The 19,436-nt window shown below is 35.3% G+C and overlaps 1 protein-coding gene across 1 annotated transcript in view; it reads right to left on the bottom strand.

The window, feature by feature from the left end:
- Positions 1-19,436, bottom strand: part of IQCM (IQ motif containing M) — a 350,482-nt gene that overhangs the window by 243,713 nt on the left and 87,333 nt on the right. The window contains exons 7-9 of the mRNA XM_060298710.1: positions 11,945-11,954; positions 9,242-9,357; positions 730-738 (exon numbers count right to left, since the gene is read on the bottom strand). Of these exons, the coding sequence (XP_060154693.1) occupies positions 730-738; positions 9,242-9,357; positions 11,945-11,954 (135 nt within the window). The remainder of the gene's footprint in view (positions 1-729; positions 739-9,241; positions 9,358-11,944; positions 11,955-19,436) is intronic.

Raw genomic sequence — 19,436 nt, 5'->3', positions numbered from 1 at the left:
TTATAGGATGGTCATAATTATGTGGTAACAGTACAGGGAGAACAGAGAAGGAAGAACACAAAGACCTAAAATAATTTGAGTTTAAAAGTTGTCCTATGTGTCTGGTTCAAGGATACAACTGGAGTCAGATTAGGAATCAATCACTGCAGACAGAACCCTGAAGCAGCCTTGTGTGGCTGAGAGGATCATCGTCCTCTGATACTCTCCTAACACAACAACTGAATGGGAGTGTGTGTGGCCTCCTGATTACTACCAACCAGATCTCACCATCTGCAACCTAGTCTTCATCACCAGATCTCCTACAACTCAGAGTTTTGAGTTTGTGCCCTTGGGATGGATTTGTTTGGTCCTCTCCAGACAGCCAATGAAACCCATCCTGTCTGCAGACTCAAAGGGATCTTCTAATGAGACTGTTGGAGGAGGTTAGAAAAAAGAAAAAAAGAACCCAACAGGAGAACTGTGTGACAAAATGAGAATGGCCACGGATTCCAGAGAAGAGGAATGGGCCAAAAAGTCCATTTCAGGGCAAAGAATTAAGGATCGTACAACTCTTTCAGTCAATACAGAAAAAAAAAAAAATTAATGCAACATCCTTAAATCATCTTTTTTTTCTTTTTCCTCTTCTTAATAATATTATCATGGTTGTGTTTTTCACTGCTTTGGAACCTTGGGTCTCTTATGTGTTCCACTTGGGGAAATGTCAAATAGCCTATTATTCATTTATTCAACAAATATTTTCTAAACCTCTAGTTTATGACAGAAACCATTCTAGGCACTGGGGTTGCACTGGTGATCTAAAATGTCCTCAGCCTTATGGAACCTACATTTAGTGAGGAAGGCCAGTAATAAACCAGTAAAGAGATTCATGATGCACTCTGAAAAAATAAAAGTAGTCGTATTCCTTTAGGTGGGGTTCGGGGAAGAACAATCACAGGGAGTAGCATCTATCAGAGATATATAATCACATCTGCCTGATTCTGCTATTGGGAATCACATAAACATGGACATTCTGCAGTTAATTCCAGGACGTGTCTTGCATCAAGTATCAATAACAATGAATATACGATCATGGTATTTTCCTTATAGAACTAATAATGTGTGTGTGTATGTTTTCAACCTTAAAAATAAAATAGCCAGTTATTTTACCCACAAAATGGGTTTATTCGGGAATAGCAGAGAATTGCAATTTGGGACAGACAAGCTATGGTGAATCACAGGCAAGTCTGAAAAATAAAGGAGAGGGGTCTGGCTTTTGAGTAGGTGTTAGGAGGAAATAAAGAAGGGCTGTTTTGAACAAAAGTTCATTGGAGAAGAGCAAGAGCTTGAGGTTGTGGGGGACCTTCCTTCTTTTTCTGAAAAGCAGGAGATAAAATTCCCCTGTGATTAATGTCTTCCCTTGTCAAAACAATTCTTACCTTCCTTCTTCCTGCTGGTTATGCAAGTGCAAAGAGTGGTATACACGTGAGAGTTCCCCCTCAGGCTGCATGGCTCCATTTTAAATGAGGTTCCCTTTATTTATTTTCACAGTGTGTATATATATATTTGTGTGTGTGTGTGTGTGTGTGTGTGTGTGTGTGTCTGTCTGTCTGTCCTTATCTCCTTATCTTCCCCATCACCTTTATCTACTATGACCACCACTACTATTACTTTTGCTATCACTATTACTACTATAAGCCTATGATTCCTTATTTATAACTCAGAAATCCAGAAAGCTTTGAAAACCAACAAATTTTTCATAACACATATGGAGGGGAGAATTTAACTCACCTAACCTTTGGTGTCAAAACCTAACCAGAACCAACAAACAAATGACCTATATAGCAGCCTGTATCTCCCACTTAATGAGAATATTCATATGATTTACTACAAAATATTACCATGCTTTGATTACAGGTTTGATTACAGATCTACTTTTCTTTTTACCTCTCTAAAGTTTGAAATTTTCTGATTCCCAAATATGGCTGGTCCCAAGAGTTCTGAATAAAGCATGGATCTCCACACCTACGACAAGCTACAACTATCACCACTGCTGCTGCTCTTACTAAAAAACTTTGCCTTTGAGTACCTCTGTATTAGTTATTCCAATTCATTCTGACATCTCATTAGCCTAAATGAGTATAATTGAAGAGAAAATTTTGCACCTAATCCATCTACTGTTTAATGAATACACTTGACTTTTCAGACATATTTCTCTGATCATTTAAAAAAGCATATCACAACAAATCTAAGTCAATGCAATATTAACAGCCATAGCATTATCCAAAGCCTGTGGCCATAACCCAGGATGTTTATGTCTCCTGGCACTTTCTATGTCTCCTGGCACTTTCTATGCCTACTTATTATTACTACTGAAGTTTTCATTCATATTCAACATCCATGTCTGGTGCATTTTGTTTGATGAAAACAATCTAATTAGTGCTGAACCTTTCCTAGTTCATAAATTTATTCCTAAGAACATTAAAAGGAAGTCAAGTGAGACATGTTCAGTAACAGATGTTTGCCTTTTTTGGCTGCCTTTTTACAGTTTGTTCTCTTTCATTACTTTTTAAGAAATTTAGTTAATGTTCCCTTTCCTAGAGAACAAGCGTACCTAGCTTCCCAGAAGGGTGGGGGTGGGGGGATTCCCCAGGGTAGGCACAGTCTGTTCACTCCCTTAACCTAATATCTGCTCCAATGTTCTTTGCATCCAGCTTTTCATTCTTTCATCCAGGTTTTGGTAACAATCACACTCCAGCTTATCTCAGAAAGAATGTGCATGTTGACTGGAGGTTATTATAAAACTAGAACTACGACGAGCACTGTTACTAATGCCCATGGGCCTAGTGTCCCTCAAATACCTTTCCCACACGAGGACATCTCAGAATAAAGGGCCAACATGATTGACAGAATTTGATTGAATCTTTTGGCTTCTACAGTAAAGAAAGATTGTGAAGTTACTTACGAAACTAAAAATCCAGTGGTCTTTTATGATAAAAGAAAAGAGAAGTATAGATCAAGATTTTTCTCTATAAAAATATATTGATCCAAAAATACAAATTTAAAATTATCCTGTTTATTTACCTAACCTTCCACTTTTGAATATCATTTAGTGTAAACGGTATTGTGAGCTGTTTAAATGATGGTACATTGGTAAGCCTAAGTAACATTACAATCCAAATCTTGCAATCACCAAGAGTGCTTTCTTTTAAAACTTTGTGAGAATAGTTTTAAATATATATGTCTTGACCAATTTGTTGTTGGTCTATACATCTTAACCTATTTATTGCTAAAGGAATTCTGCAATGGAGTACCTCTTTCTTTTCCCAAAAAGTACTTTAATTAAGGCAACAGTAGAAATTTTTATCTAGAAGGAAAGATTTAATAAAAATAAAATAAATGATGATTATAAAATACCTAGGCCCATATAAAATATATAAAAATGTCAGGCTCAGATAATATTGCTACAAGGCAATATAACTATTAAAATGTGGGGTTTTAACTGCAACTATATACGTTAAAAAAATAATAGTTTTACCTATATGTATATATCAAAATAAATATATCATTCTTTCACAAAGATTCAAAATTTTATATTTCATAGGAAAATACATATGCATTTCAAAATTAAAATGTGAAGTTTGAAGATAATGTACAGCATTAGACATCACTGCTTGTAATAGTACCAAAACAAACAAATTAAAAGATCAGATAAGAGTAAACTGTTGGAATGCTCTTCAGTATGTCAAAAAATCATAGTCACGTAGTTAACTCAAGGCTTAAATTAAACCCAAGCCTAATTCTGTAAGAACAGAATTTTCAAAATGTAATTTCATTGATACCCAAAATGATTTTTTAAAATTTAGGAAATCATTTGAATAAACAGAAATTTTAACTTTAATAGTCATAATGATTTGTGTTAATTCTTCGAAATATCAGAAAATCAAATCAGATGACATTTTTTATCAAATGCAACCCACAAGAGGAGAAAATCATGAGTATGAAAATGATTACACTACCTCTCAAATGTGTGGAGGGAAGGAAAAGAGCAGAGAGAAGAAAATGTGATGGAGGAGAAAAAAATGAGCAAAGATATTTTACATATTATAAGTTAATTTACTATTTTTTATTATGTACTAAAATCAAGTGAATGCCCACAGTCTTCTGACAGCATAATTTGGTAAAGAATCACACAAAAATATCTAAATTTCCAAGTTAAGAGAAGAATATCCCCCTAGATTCTTACAGTTTTCTTTTCCCAAAATGGCTCAAGAAAATTCTCCAGAGAAGAGTGATAAGAAATTTCATTAAAATCTAGTCTACCCATTTCATGGTCAAAATTAAGCTAATGTGAAGCATAATGTTATATATGGAATTTCTTTTTTCATTTCTAAAAATGTTTCTGCAAAACTAATAATTTTTTGTTTTGTTTATGAGCTGAATCTATAAGTATGTTTAAAAACAGGACAAGTGACTCTTGGTTTCTTCTCTCATATAGGACTTGTTCTCCTTGAAAGGAGGGAGATCCAAATGCCCAGAGGACTCACAGTGCATTCTTTGAAACACGAAACAATGTATAATGCAACTAGGTATTAAACCAAGTTCTATTTCCTTGTAATCTCTACTTCCTAGTGTCAAGGCTAGGCAAATTCCATCCAAGATTAAGAAAATAAAGGGATCAAATGTCTTCCTACAAGGAAGGCACTTCATGACGATGGAACTTGCTTAAATTTTGTTTCATTTCTTGCCACTTGCCCTCTTGAATGCTATACTTTTGCCACACTCAACTTCTTTCACTTCCTGAAATGCACTCTGCCCTCCCATTCAGACAACCACAACTGTTCTTTCCCCTCTGATCCTCCATCCCTGAACCCTGTCACCACCACAATAAGTATGCAAGCATGCATGCTTGGGCAGTCCCTTGCTTGTCATCTCATCCTCATTCTAGGGGTCACCAAATGGCAGAGTTCCCGTCAGGGAACATTCTGATCCCAGAGCCACTGCAACAGAGTTGTGAGTTAGCCACTCACAGAGGAGAGTTTTGCCTTACTGATGACTAATGAATAAAAGTTTTTACTCTATATGTTCATAAATATTAGATAGAAATTAACTTCTTATACAAAGTTCTGTCAATATTTGCTTTCATCCTAGCTTTTTTAAGAGCACTATTGATACTAAATTTTGCACCTCAGAATTTTGATAAATACCAGAGTTGTTTTTCACACCTACAGTCCTTCAGGTTGTGGTTTTCCAGAGTGCTTCATACATTATCATAAAGTTAGAAAACCTTGTAAAGAAGAGTTATGAAATGAAATTGCAACAACGAAGTTGGAGATGGGTGGTGTTTCCTATATTATTGAAATGTAATACTATATTTTTATATTATGCAAGGGATCATATTCACAGGTGCTCACTTACTTTGGATAAATATTATCTTTCAAGATAATTAAGGCTACAAATGTCTCAGGACTTCAGAGATCATAAAAGGTAGAATTAGTAACTTTTTCTTAGGAATGAAGTTTCTTTAACTTCATGTAAAGAAGTTTTAGGGGGCTATATGCCACTGTTTAAAATAACTGGGAATTCGAATACAATTCTAATATGATAAGTCGGCAGTTGCAGAAATGAAACATTAAAACTAAAGACATATAACATTATTGTATTATTTAATTAGAACTAAAAACATATAGGATTCAAAATACTTCAAAAAGAAAACAGAAACTCTGGCTTAGAAGGGATATTTTCCTTTAGCCTAAAGAAAGCATATCCACAGTGACTTTCTTATTTGAGCAAATTAAAATTTTGATGATTAGCTAAGCTATCAAGAGTGTTTTGAAAGCAAAATATGTTATATTTTTCTCTCCTCCTACAAAATCAAATACAGGGTTTTCTGCACCCTGTCTTCTTTCCTCTTTTAACAATGCAAACTTCTTTCTACATTCTCAACTTTCCTAGTTACTTTTGTCTTCTGGACCTGATTGAACAAACTCACATCAAGATTACTTAACACTTCACACCCATTAAGATGGCTATTAAGAAAACAGAAATATAATAAGTGCTGATGAAAATGTGGAGAAATTGGAGCACTTGTGCATTGCTAGAGGGAATGTAAACTGGTGCAACCACTCTGCAGAATAATATGATGATTCCTCAAAATATTAAATATAGGAATACAATATGGTCCAGCAATTCCACTTCTGGGTATATATCCAAAAAAAGAAAAAAAAGGGTTCAAACAATAGTTCTACACCCTTGTTCATAGTGGCATTATTCACAATATCCAAATTGTGGAAGTAATCCAAGTGTCCACCAACAGATGAATGGATAAACAAAATATGGCATATATATTCGATAGAATATTATTCAGCCTTTTTAAAAAAGAAGGAAATTTTGACACATGCTACAGCATGGATGAACCTTGAAGACATTATAAGTGAGATGAGCCAGCCCCAAAAGAAAAAGTAAAATACTTGTTGCCAGAGGATGGTGGGGAAGGAAGAACAAGGAATTAGTGTTTACTGGGTACAGAGTTTTAGTTTGGAAAGATAAAAAGGTTCTGGAGACGGATGGTGGTAATAGTTACATAGCAATGTGGGTGTACTTAACGCCACCAAACTGTACACCTAAAATGTTAAAATGGTAAATTTTATGTTATGTGTATTTTACCACAATAAAAAAAATGGCAGAAAAGATGAACTTAGCACTTGATATTTGATCCCTTCTAGTACTGTTATTATTTTAAAGGATAAATGAAAGGGGAATCCTTAATAAATAAATAAATAAATTAGACTTTCAATGGTGAAAATTAAAGATGCAGTGAGCTGCAGGAAAGAAATCTGAAGGTTTGAATCTTATCCCCTCTTACCCATTCACACCCCGCCCCCAACATAGTGGGTTTGCAAGAGTAAGATAAACCTCTAACTGGACTGAGGCAAAAGGCCTATTAATGCTCACCCAGTCTCCACTCTAGTCCACCCCAAATTTCTTTAGACAGGTACACATACCCAAAGCACCATCTATTATGCCAAAGCCATGGTTAGTAGCTCTTTGTACTCCTAATTCCCCCGTGGGCAATTCCCCAGTCTTGCATCTGGAGCTCTCCACAGTCATGTCTACTCTTGCCCAACTTATTCCCCAAAGAAATATGTTTAAATGTACTTCTTCACACAGCTAGGAGCAATCTCTAAATGATTAGTGTAAAACAGGGTAAGCAGTAGTTCATTTATTCACCTTTACTGGAAAATGAAAATGAAAACAGCCTTTTATGGGTGTTACTTTTGCTAAGGACATGTATGAATTAGCAATAGACATCCAATTAGCTGGAGGTAACTGTCTATTCTGTAATTAATTACTATGTTCTGAAAATAGTAGATTACGAAGACTTTGAATTTCACTAAACAATATTCATATAATTTCCTCATCTAAATTCATATAATTTTCCTTAATAATGTTTGTATAATACCCTTATCTAAAACAGGGATGCAATGATTTAGTTTTAGTATATTTACTCACAAAGAATTTAGCAGCAGAAGTTAAATATGATGTGATTCAAAAGTTTTGGTTTACAGAAAAAATATAAAAACTCAAGATTTTTAAAAATACTAGATAACGAACTATCCAGTAGATAAGAAAAATAATTGTTATCAGCTCTCTAATGGTGTATGGACTGAACTGTGTCTCCCCACAATTCATATGACTCCTTAAGCCCCAGTGTGACTGTATTTGGAGATGCGACCCTTAGAGAGGTAATTAGGTTAAATGAGGTCATATGGGTAAGGGCACTAATCCAATATGACCAGCATCCTTATAAGAAGAGAGGGAGACACTAGAAACACACACTGGAAAGGCCATGTGAGGACACAGAAAGGAGGCAGCTTTCTGCTAGCCAAGGAGAGAGAGGCCCCAGGAGAAAACAGCCGTACTGGCACCTTGATTTTGGACTTCCAGCCTTCAGGACTTTGAGAAATAAATCTCTGTTGTTTAAGCCACCCAGTCTGTGGTATTGTGTTATGGCAGCCCAAGAATACTAATACAAATCACAAGTCAAAAGGAAAAATAATTCATGATATAAAAAGAGGAAAGAAAAGGAAAATGAGACAGACACATTCACATACAGAGCAGAACATATAGGAGATGTAAAAATTCCAGACATCTATACAGACACCGTGAGACACAAATATTATAAAATGGCATTTTGCACTCTTTTAAGAAATCATTGCTAAAGATTTCAGAATCACATGAGTTGCTTCTACTACAGTAAGTCACCTACACACGAACAAGTTCCGTTCCGAGAGCACGTTCGTTAAGTCCAATTTGTTCGTAAGTCCAACAAAGTCAGCCTAGGTACCCAACTAACACAGTTAGCTATATACTACTGTACTGTAATAGTACTTTTCACACAAATAATACATAAAAAACACAAAAAATAAAGAAAACATTTTTAATCTTATAGTACAGTACCTTGAAAAGAACAGTACAATACATACTGCTGCTTTTACGCCTGCTTCTGGACATCCTGGGATTGAAATAAACATACTGTACTACTGTACTCTACACAGTACTACACAATAAAATACACAAAAGCACAACCACTCGTACAGGACGCACGCATGTAACAATGTATGCCAGACACGTGAACTAACTTACGTGATTGGACATGTGAACACACATTTGCATCTTTGAAAGTTCGCAACTCGGAGGTTCATATGTAGGGGACTTACTGTATTTACATAGAGACATCTCAGAACTTGCCCTGATGAGCAGGTGAACTTAATGTGAAGTCCTGATTCCATCTTCAAGTCATAGATTCTCACGCCCCAGTTTGGAGAGCCCTCACTCACAAAACCATTAGTATGTGGTCGTGACATTGTCCTTGGATTGTTAAGTCCTCTTAGTGCCACACTCCTAACAAACATCTTTATTCTCCACTGGCTTCCACTGTATTTTCTTGATAGTCTAGGTACCATTACAAAAATAGTCGCTATCACATTTAGGGCAAAGCACTGTGATGATCACTTTGGCTATTACCACTCTTCAAACAAAAACTAATATACATATTTAGGAGTTAAGGTGATCAGCAAGATTTACACAAAATAAGACAACAGAACAAAAGCACTGCTTCAGAAAAAAGATGAATTTCAATGGGGAATCATTTTAGGAATGAAATATGCCCATAGTAACATCTTACATGTTATATCAAAATGAATTCAATCATTTGCTAGAAAAATGGTAATGCAACTCTATGTCCGGTTTTACAAATACTTACACTACAATAATCCTGAAATACTGACGATGATCCAGAGAAACTAGGCCAACTGGAGTCATGAGTCAAACAGGAAAACCTTTTAGACACTACTCCTCTCCAATCATAGAACGCTCTGTCTGTTGGAAATATCAATGCAGGTTAAAAGAATATTTATCCAGGAAAAGTACACACTGATCATACTGCTTAGTGTTACAAAGAGGAACGTAAATCATCTTTATGGCCCCACTATTCTGTATTAAAATCACATCTTTTCATCTACCATAACAAGATGAGGAAGTGATAGCACTGCATAGAGGCTTCAGTTAATGGGCTTCCTCACACAGTAAAGCTCTCGTGTTTTTATTACATACAGTGTGCCCATCAGAAAACTAATAAGTTCATTCTTTTGATTCTTCTCTTCAAGAACACTGACTTCTTTTTTAAGGGAGGCTTAAAGCAAAATCAGATTTGTGAATAGCACTTATGAAAACAAAAGAAAACCTCCTCTCCCTGTTACATAAGCACTTTAAAAGAGAATTCAAAATTATTATCAAGGTGCTAGTTTTGATATTGTGAAGTAAATAAAATTATTGAAAGTATTTAAGGTAAATAGGTTGGAAGAGCAAAAGGTTAGCCAGTACATGCCCACATATTTCTTCTGTCTCATGGTAGTTATGTGGGATTTCTGCACAAAATTTTTTAATGAAGAGGAGATTTCAGATTTATTTGTCCACTTATTTCTCAGAAATACAATTTAATCCTGCCATCCAAATGAATCAATCTATTTTTACATTTCCAATTTTCTTTCTAATACTCATTCATATACATATCTTCTTTCCTGAAATTTTTAATTTAATAGAGTCCTCCATGGACCAGTTAATTTCATATAAATTTAGAGAAAAATCAGAAGGAATGTATTCTCTCATTTCATTGCTTCAATTTATTTATAGGACCATAAGTTAAGTGTCCTATATATAGGGAGGTAGAGTAGTAACATAAAATAATAAAAATGTGATATTATCTCAGAGACATTCTAATCAATATACACACACATATCCTACCCCATCTTAATTTTACATATATTTCCTCAATTTCAGTCAGTCTCTGCCCTCTATCAAAAAGGAAAAATCTCTAGGAGAGGCACCATAACAAATTATGTACCTCAATCACAACCCAATATGAAGAAATGAATATCTTTAATGGAAGCGAATGCCAATAATGGGTAGATCATAGAGAATCTGAAAAGACTAGTATCTGAGAAGAGGATAGCAAAGGAAAGGCCATACACGTCATCCTTTACTGGGGACTTTCATAAACCCAGGGGGATATAAAAGGATAGCATAAGAGTGTTAGAGATGTGTATACCCCACATTTCTTATGAAGCTTTTTTGACTAATTTGAAGCATTTCTCAATTTACTAGCACTATCCCTATTTCGCCCACTTCCTTCAATGAACTTCTACAATAAATGTTCTCACTATTTTAGATAACAGAGCATCTCTTTCCAATCTCCTTTTTAAATGTATAAACTCCTCCAGGGCGAGGACAATATCTTACTTGGAATTGCTCTGTGATTCTGGTTCATTAGCAATGTGATTAAAGTTACTATGTAAACACTGGTGAACTAGAATTAGCCTCACAAGGTTAAATCTCACAGGCAAAAGGGAATCTTCCTGATCACTGAAGAGCCCAACCTCAAATGAAACTAAATGCTATATGACTTATCTTCCAAGAGATTCCAGAGCATTTCAAATATTTTATCTTGTTTACCCACAAAACAGACTCATATAATCAAGAAGGCCATACATTATTTTCTCCAGTATACAGGTATCACACTAGAAAATATAGCTATAACTTTTCCACTTCAGGAAGCAGTAAAGTCTCCACTAAAATCCTCAAGGTAATCATTCACACACTGATCTATACTAATGACTCCTCCTCAGAAGCTAAGCACAGAAGGTGACATGCAACAAATTCCAATTTATTCCACAAAGTCAGTCGAAAGTTATAAGCTGATAGTTTGAAGAAGACCAAAGTCATACATCAGACTAAATCTTCACAAACCCTTCACAGAGCCAACAAGCTTCACAGATAATGCCAAAGAGAAATTAAGATTCTGAAATCTAAGGGTGTGGGGGGGGGGGGAAGCAAGAGTAGGCTGTATATTGATAGGTGAAAAAATAAGAAATCTTGTTAGAACTCCCAGTTTACCAGCCAGCAGGACAAAATAAAATACTCTGAGATTAAACAAATCTGGGGAAAATACAATAGCAAAATTTGGAAAGAAACCAAAATATCCCATCAGATTAACAAGGAGTTATTAGCTAACTCTGAACATTAAAAAAATTGTTAAATATCCATACTGATGTCTTTGTGTCCTTGTGTTTCCTCAATACTTATTTAGACTCTTTGAAAAACTTTATTATACCACTAGTTCATGTTATTTTGTTGTCTTCTTCAGATCTCATCTCCCTATCTAGACTTGCGAGTCTTTAACTTGCTTTGTATTCTCCATAATATTGAATACAGTGCTGTGCCCCAAGCATATGTTTAGTATATGCTACTGCACTGACTTGGTATTGGGTGAAAGGCCACTCCGGAAACTGCTGAGAGTGAAAGGCCCCATGTAATACAACTGATATAAACATCTGAAAAAATGGAAGAGTCTTTAAAAAGGGATTTTTAAAATTCTTTTTTTCAGGACCAAATATTTTTTTCATCAGACCATCTTCCCTCTCTTGATATTTATCTTGATGTTTATAATGGTAATCGTTTTTAAATACATATGAGTTGGGGGTGGCTTTTTATTTCCCATTTTCATTCAAATTTATGCAGTTAACAATGAGCCAATTATTTACACAGATGAGAGGGATTTTCAAAATCTAATAAGCATAATTACTTTAGAAACAAATTATTTAGATGAGTCACAGAAAACTGGTAAGATTGTATCTGGTGATATTGCCAAGAAAATGAGGAAAGGAACAAGGGAAAGGAGGGAGGAAGGAAGGATCTCTAACTAGGTAAAACTCACCACTTTTCTGTGATCTTTGTAGTGACAAGCATTTCCTCCATATTGCAAATTGATAGATTTGTCCAAATTGTCTGAATATCAGCACAAAACCCAAAGACAATAGGATTTTAAACCTTTCAAATATATTGTTTCAGTCAACAAAGAAACCAAACGTTCATAGGAAATAATCTATGCAACTGCCTCTGATAGAGCCAGAGAAGTCCAGAGGCAAGTGCGGTGTATCTTTATGAGGACTTGACAGAGCCCAAGACACCACTGGTTTCAGCAGGCCTGTTGTCCCTAGAGCCTCTTTTATGCCAAGCTCGTTCTGTTTCCCTTTTATCAATTCCCTTCTATCAATTAATTCTCTGAGTTAATTGCACATGCAGTTTTAATCTGTAGGTAATTACAATCAATTAATAGGAGACAGAATTAGCAGTTCTTAGTTTGATTATCTATATAATTAAAAGGGGTGGTAAACTAGAGTTGACAAATAGCATCTTAATCAGTTGAATAATCAAACCCCAGAAGCTTGCTTAGGCAGCTGAATTCCATCTCTTGTATTAGTTCAGATTTTAGAATCAATGACTGAAATGTCCATTTAAATCAATTCATATTGTTAATTTATAGTCAAAAATGAACAATATGTATTCTAAAATTACTTAAACTATCTACCTTCTTTTGGTTATAGTGAACCGCTTCCAAAAGGATTCAATAAAAATAATGATCCAACAAACTAACTTATTTATATCTACTGAATACCAGTTAGTATTCATGGCTCCCAAATCATATGTTACAAAACATCTAAGAAATATGAGTAACTCCTTTTGTACTAGGTTCTACTTAACACTTTTATATGTGTGCTGAGAGACAGCAAATAAAACATAGCTTTAGTCTTTTTTTTTTTTTTGGCTATCAAATGGAAACAGTTGTTTGTAGATACAGAGGCAATACTAAGATGCAGGATAAGCTTAACGTGAGTTAGAAAAATATATGAGAACTTCATCATGATTAGGATATAACATAATAGAACAGTAGCATCACTGTTGCATAATATCTTTCTGAATTGCCAAGTATTTGAACAAGTTTGGCAGATACTTCCAAGCTCACAGTAAATAAAAAATGTTCAAAAAGAATCATGATTTCTGGTTCAATATGGCTTGTTACCTTCGACTGTGAGGCAGCCCTTGTTATAGCCTCAAGAAAATACTATAACAATCATAAAAAGACGAAAATGTCAAGGTCACAAAAACATTAAATTTAAGCATTCACCTATCTGCAGTTGAGAAAAAATTTTCATTAATTAGGATGATGGAAGTGAACTGAGGAAAGCAATCAGTGATCTTTACATAATAATAAACCCCTAGCCCATCTGAAAGCCATTAGAAAGAAGCTTAATACCACCTAAGAAAAAACCAAACAGAACAAACACCATTTCTCTAAAATGTGGGTGCTGCTCACTATCTACAATAGCCAGGACATGGAAGCAAACTAAATGTCCATCAACAGAGGAATGGATAAAGAAGATGTGGTACATATAAACAATGGATTATTATTCAGCCATGAAAAGGAATGAAATTGGGTCATTTGTAGAGACGTGGATGGATCTAGAGACCCTCATAAAGACTGAAGTAAGTCAGAAAGAGAAAAACAAATATTGTATATTAACGCATATATGTGGAATCTAGAAAAATGGTGTAGATGATCTTATTTGCAAAGCAGAAATAGAGACACAGATGTAGAGAACAAATGTATGGATACCAAGGGGGAAGGCGGGTGGTGGGGGGAATTGGGAGATTGGGATTGACACATATACATGATTAATACTATGTATAAAATAGATAACTAATGAAAACATACTGTATAGCACAGGGAACTCTACTTAATGCACTGTGGTGAGCTAAATGGGAAGGAAATCCAAAAAAAGAGGGGATATATGTATATGTATAACTGATTCATTTTGCTGTACAGTAGAAACTAACACAACATTGTAAAGCAACTATACTCCAATAAAAATTAATTCAAAAAATTTTTAAAAATAAAATAAAATGTGGGTGCTGCTATTGAAAAACCATTTCCCTCCCCATACCCCCATCTATCACGATCCACTTGGGACACTACAGCTCCAAGAAAACAACTAGGAATGAAGTAATCCTGGTGGTAGGATTTAATACAGTCCTATTTCAAGGAAAGAGCTCTGTGCAGAGGGGGGGACAGGCAGGTCTTGATAACAATGTATAATGGAGATTATAATTCTCATGTGCTGAACAGCTAAAACTAATAAAGAACGAAGGGGTGGAATAGGAAAGGCCCCACCTTGGCAGAGCCAACCTATTTCAGATAGATAGATGTCTGCAGTTACCAGGAATTGCGCAGAGAAGTGGGCATTGACACCTGCTCCTCAACTATAGAACAAGAAAAGGTGACCAACACAACCAAGTGAACATGGAGTGGAGCTGAGAAAAATGCACCATGTTCTCTATTTGTGAAATCACTCACTTTGCATAGATCTGTTTCTCCTTATTCAGGGCAGAGTAAACACATTGGGGCCTACATTAATCATGACAATGCTAGTTAACATTTAGTGAGGACCTACTTTGCTAAACACTTTACATTACTTGATCTAATTGGCAAAGTAACCCTATGAGGTCGGTGCTGAGTTTATCCCAGTTTAATAGCAAAGAAAACTAATTAAGTCACTTGCCCAAGTTCAGACAATTGCTAAGTGGTTGTGTGAACCCAGGTCATTCTGAATTTGAAGCCCATGTGACTGTGATACAAGGGGAAAGTTCCCTACAGTAGACTGAACAATGGCCCCAAAGATATCACATCCTCATCCCTAGAACCTGTAAATGTTAGCTCATACGATAAGAGGGACTTTGCAGGTATGATTAAATTAAGAATCCTGAGAGGGGAAGATTATCCTGGATTATCCTGACGGACCCTACATGCAAGTGTCCTTACAAAGGGGAGATGTGACTAAAAGGGGAGAAGGAAATGTGATGACAGAAGCAAGAAACTGGAATGATTAGAGAAAGAGGTCATGAGCCAAGAAATGCAAGTAGCCTTCAGAAGCTAGAAAAGGCAAAGAAACAGATTCTTCCCTAGAGTCCCAAAACTCTAAGTCCAGACTCTTGACAACTTAGTCCAGTGACATTAATTTTGGATTTCTAGCCTCTAGAACTATAAGAGAATAAATATGTATTGGTTTAAGCTAGTAAGTTTTGGTAAATTGTTAGAGGAGCCATGGGAAACCAATGCAGTCTGCAATTCTGAAAATCTAGTAAAATATTGTACTAGACTCAGAAGAAAATTTTAGAAAAGTGTTGGCATTCTCACTATATTGTAGCAAGCCAACTCTTCAAAATAGAGGCCAAAACATGGGGGTGCATGTATCTTTTCGAATTTGTGTTTTATACACCAATTGGATATACACCAAGGAGTAGAACTGCTCAGTCATGTGGTAGTTCTATTTCTAGTTTTTAGAGGAACCCCCATACTGTTTCCATAGTGGCTGCAGCAATTCCCACCAACAGTGTACAAGGGTTCCCTTTTCTCAACATCCTCACCAACATTGGTATTTGTAGACTTTTTGATGATAGTCATTCTAACAGGTGTGAGATGATATCTCATTGTGATTTTGATTCGCATGTCTCTGATGATTAGCGATGTTGAGTATGTTTTCATGGGCCTGTTGGCCATCTGTATACCTTCTTTGGAAAAATGTTTATTCAGGTCCTCTGTCCATTTTTAATCTGGTTGTTTGGGGGTTTTTTTATATTGAGTTGTATGAGCTGTTTATATATTTTGGATATTAACCCCTTATCAGTCATATCACCTGCAAACATTTTCTCCCATTCATTAGGTTGTCTTTTTTATTTGTCCATGGTTTCCTTTGCTGTGCAAAAGCTTTTAAGTTTAATTAGGTCCCATTTGTTTATTCCTTTAGTTTCCTTTGACTTAGGAGACAGGTGTCCCCCCCAAAAAAATATATTGCTAAGATTTATATCAAGGAGTGGTCTGCCTATGTTTTCTTCTAGGAGTTTTATGGTTTCCAGTCTTACATGTAAGTCTTTAATCCATTGAGTTTATTTTTGTATATCATGTGAGAAAATATATCGGAAGAAAATGAAAACACTCATTTGAAAAGATACATGTATCCCAATATTCATAGCAGCATTATTTACAATAGCCAGGATACGGAAGCAACCTAAGTGTCCATCAACATATGAATGGATAAAGAAGATGTGGTGTATATATATATACAATGGAATATTACTCATCCATATAAAAGGATGAAATTCTGACACTTTGCAGCAACGTGGATGGAACTAGAGGGTATTATGCTTAGTGAAATAAGTCAGACAGAGGAAGAAAAATGTGTCAAATTATCACTTATATGTGGTACCTAAAAAATAAAACAAATGAATTAGTATAACAAAACAGAAACAGACTCACAGATATAGACAGTAAACTAGTGGTTACCAGTGGGGAGAGGGAAGTGGGGAGGGGGAGGACAGGGGTAGGGGAGTAAGAGGTATAAACTACTATGCATAAAATAAACAGGCTACAAGGATATATTGTACAACACAAAAAATATAGCCAATATTTTACAAGAACTTTAAATGTAGTAAAATATTGAAACTGATATAATATAATATTGTAAATCAACTATATTTCAATCTAAAAAATAGAGGTCAAAAGCAACAAGGAAAAAATAAACTAAGACTTTAGAAAATAATATTTGTTAAGGTAAACGAAAATGGAAATAGTGTTTTTAAAAAGGCAAGAAATACAAGGAAACCAAAAATGTACTTCAGTGTTAGTGGGGGAGTAGAAGACAGTGCAGAATACCAAATGACTGGATTTGGCAAGCACTCCTAGAGTGCAGAAGAAAAGTGTCCAAAGACGAAAATTATGAGAGAGAAGATTACAGATTAAAGAGGACAAAAGATAAATATCCATGAAAGGAATCATACAGTTTACCAAAGTTGAAAACAGAACAATCAGGAATGAAAAAATACACTACTGAATAATAATTTCCTGAGCTGAAAAAAAGATTTGCATCTTCTGAGTATTGGGGCTTACTGTGTTTTAGGATAAGTTAATTAAAAAGGATTTGTACACAAGTACATTCTGCAAAATTAAAGGAATAAAGAACATTTAAAGTATAAGAATAAAGAAAATTTCATATATATTTAGAAAGAAAAAAGCTCAAAGGAGCAAAACTCAGGTTCCTTCCAAATTTCTTCTGTGAAACAGTAAAAGAACCCATAAATAACAGAATACCACCAAGGGAAAAGAAAAGGTGTGAAACAGAAATTTCATAACAAAATTGTTCTCAATGTATAAAGGCCAGGAAACAAATCATTTTCAAATATACCAGTCCCCTGAAAATATGCTCAGAAAAATATGTTTTTGTTTAAGTAAATAAACAAACAAACACTTACCTAAGACCAAGATGGGAATCAAATTCAAGGATAAAAGAATTTAGAAATCATGCTGTAAGAGTACCAGCAGTTCTTGCGGTACCAGCATGCAATTCTAGTAGGATCACTTGTGGTACGTGGATGCTGTAGCTCTGATGTAAAGCTTGGTCCTTCCAGGCTTTACCTCATAGTTTCTTTTCTGCTATTCTACTTTGTCAGGAACCAAACAATTTGTTTCCTAGGGTATACACTTGAATTCACTCACAGTTCAAATGAAACGTTCTTTCAAATGGAATCTTGCTCTATAGCCAATAACCAATGTTGTTCTGTCACGCACTTACAATGGTTAAACACTTGGAACATGTACCTAGAGACTCAGTAAATAAGACAAGAATAACAAAGAACAATATAATGGCTATTTTCAGGTTCAGAGAACTTAAATAATGACTTTTCTCCTTTCAAAAGTTCAAACTGAATCACCTGAGTCATGGCATCGCCCTTCACAAAGTTCCTCTTTATATTATAGGAACACCCTCTGAGGGTTCTTATGGAGCTCTGTCCTTTAACTAAGGGAAAAACTACACCTGGAAAATAGATTCTAGCAAATACACCAGAATTTAACAGTGAGTATCTCTGGGTGGTGGAATACCAATGGACTGTCATTTTTTGTGAGTGCTCTGTATTTTCCAAGTTTTCTGCAATTTATTACAACTAATTACAGTTTTAGGAAAAACATTTAAAATAGGCCATAAAATTTTAGGTAAAAATAAGCAAAAATTATGTAAAAACAAAATGAACAAAAGCAAGGAGAAAAGGCAGGCCCAGTGCACTGTTTTATCCTCCACACAACTGCAATGCCTAGTACAGAATATGTGCTAATTGTTTAAAGCAAATGAATGTTAAAATGAATTGGATGGTGTGTGTTTTACAGATGACAATGACGTCATAGATCTCTAGGCAAAAAGAGACAGAGGTCCAGGAGAAAAGTGCATTTTGGGTGATAATTTAATGGGAGCGTTCTTAATGTCCCTGCCCCCCACAAATGGAAGCAACGATTAGTCTTTGTTTCCTCTCATAAAACTCAATTATTTTTAATTAATTCTTTCAGGTTTATGATGAATTGCTGTTTGGACCATATGGATCTCACCTATTTTAGTCAAGGTTTTTGGTGCCCACACTCATACATGCTTGGTGAAAGTGAAAATTTGAAAAGACTTCTGGGAAAGTAATTTATCAGTAAGAGAAGTCTTTTAAAGCTCATATTTTTGATGTAATATCAATTTCTAGGAATCTTTCATAAGGAAATAATCTGGAATATGCCAAAAGATTTATTAACAAAGATGCTTATTACAGCATTATTTATAATAATTGTGCAGAAAAAGAGTTAGCGTAACAAACTTGAGACTGCTATTCTTAGAAGAAGATGCTTGCAAGGGTTGATCCTCAGCTGGCATCTAAGTACTTGGCAGGTAAACAGTTCCTTACCCACTGATGTAAACTTTCCCTAAAAGATAAGGGTATCTCACTATGCCTAAACTGTGCAAAAAACATGGTTTATGCAGAACACCTGCTTTCCTTCTGGAAATCTGGAATGTTGGTACATGCTAAGCAGAGGGCGCCTATGTAACCATGTCCTAGTAAAAACCTTGGGTGCTGAATCTCTAACGAGTTTCCCCAGTTACAACCCTTTACACGTGTCATGACTCATTGCTGGAGGAATTAAGTGCATCCATGTGACTCCACTGGAAGAGGACTCTTGGAAGCTGGCTCCTGGTTTC

The sequence above is a fragment of the Globicephala melas genome, chromosome 5, assembly GCF_963455315.2.
Source record: "Globicephala melas chromosome 5, mGloMel1.2, whole genome shotgun sequence".
Classification (NCBI taxonomy): Eukaryota; Metazoa; Chordata; class Mammalia; order Artiodactyla; family Delphinidae; genus Globicephala; species Globicephala melas.
This window is presented reverse-complemented; position numbering and strand designations above follow the sequence as displayed.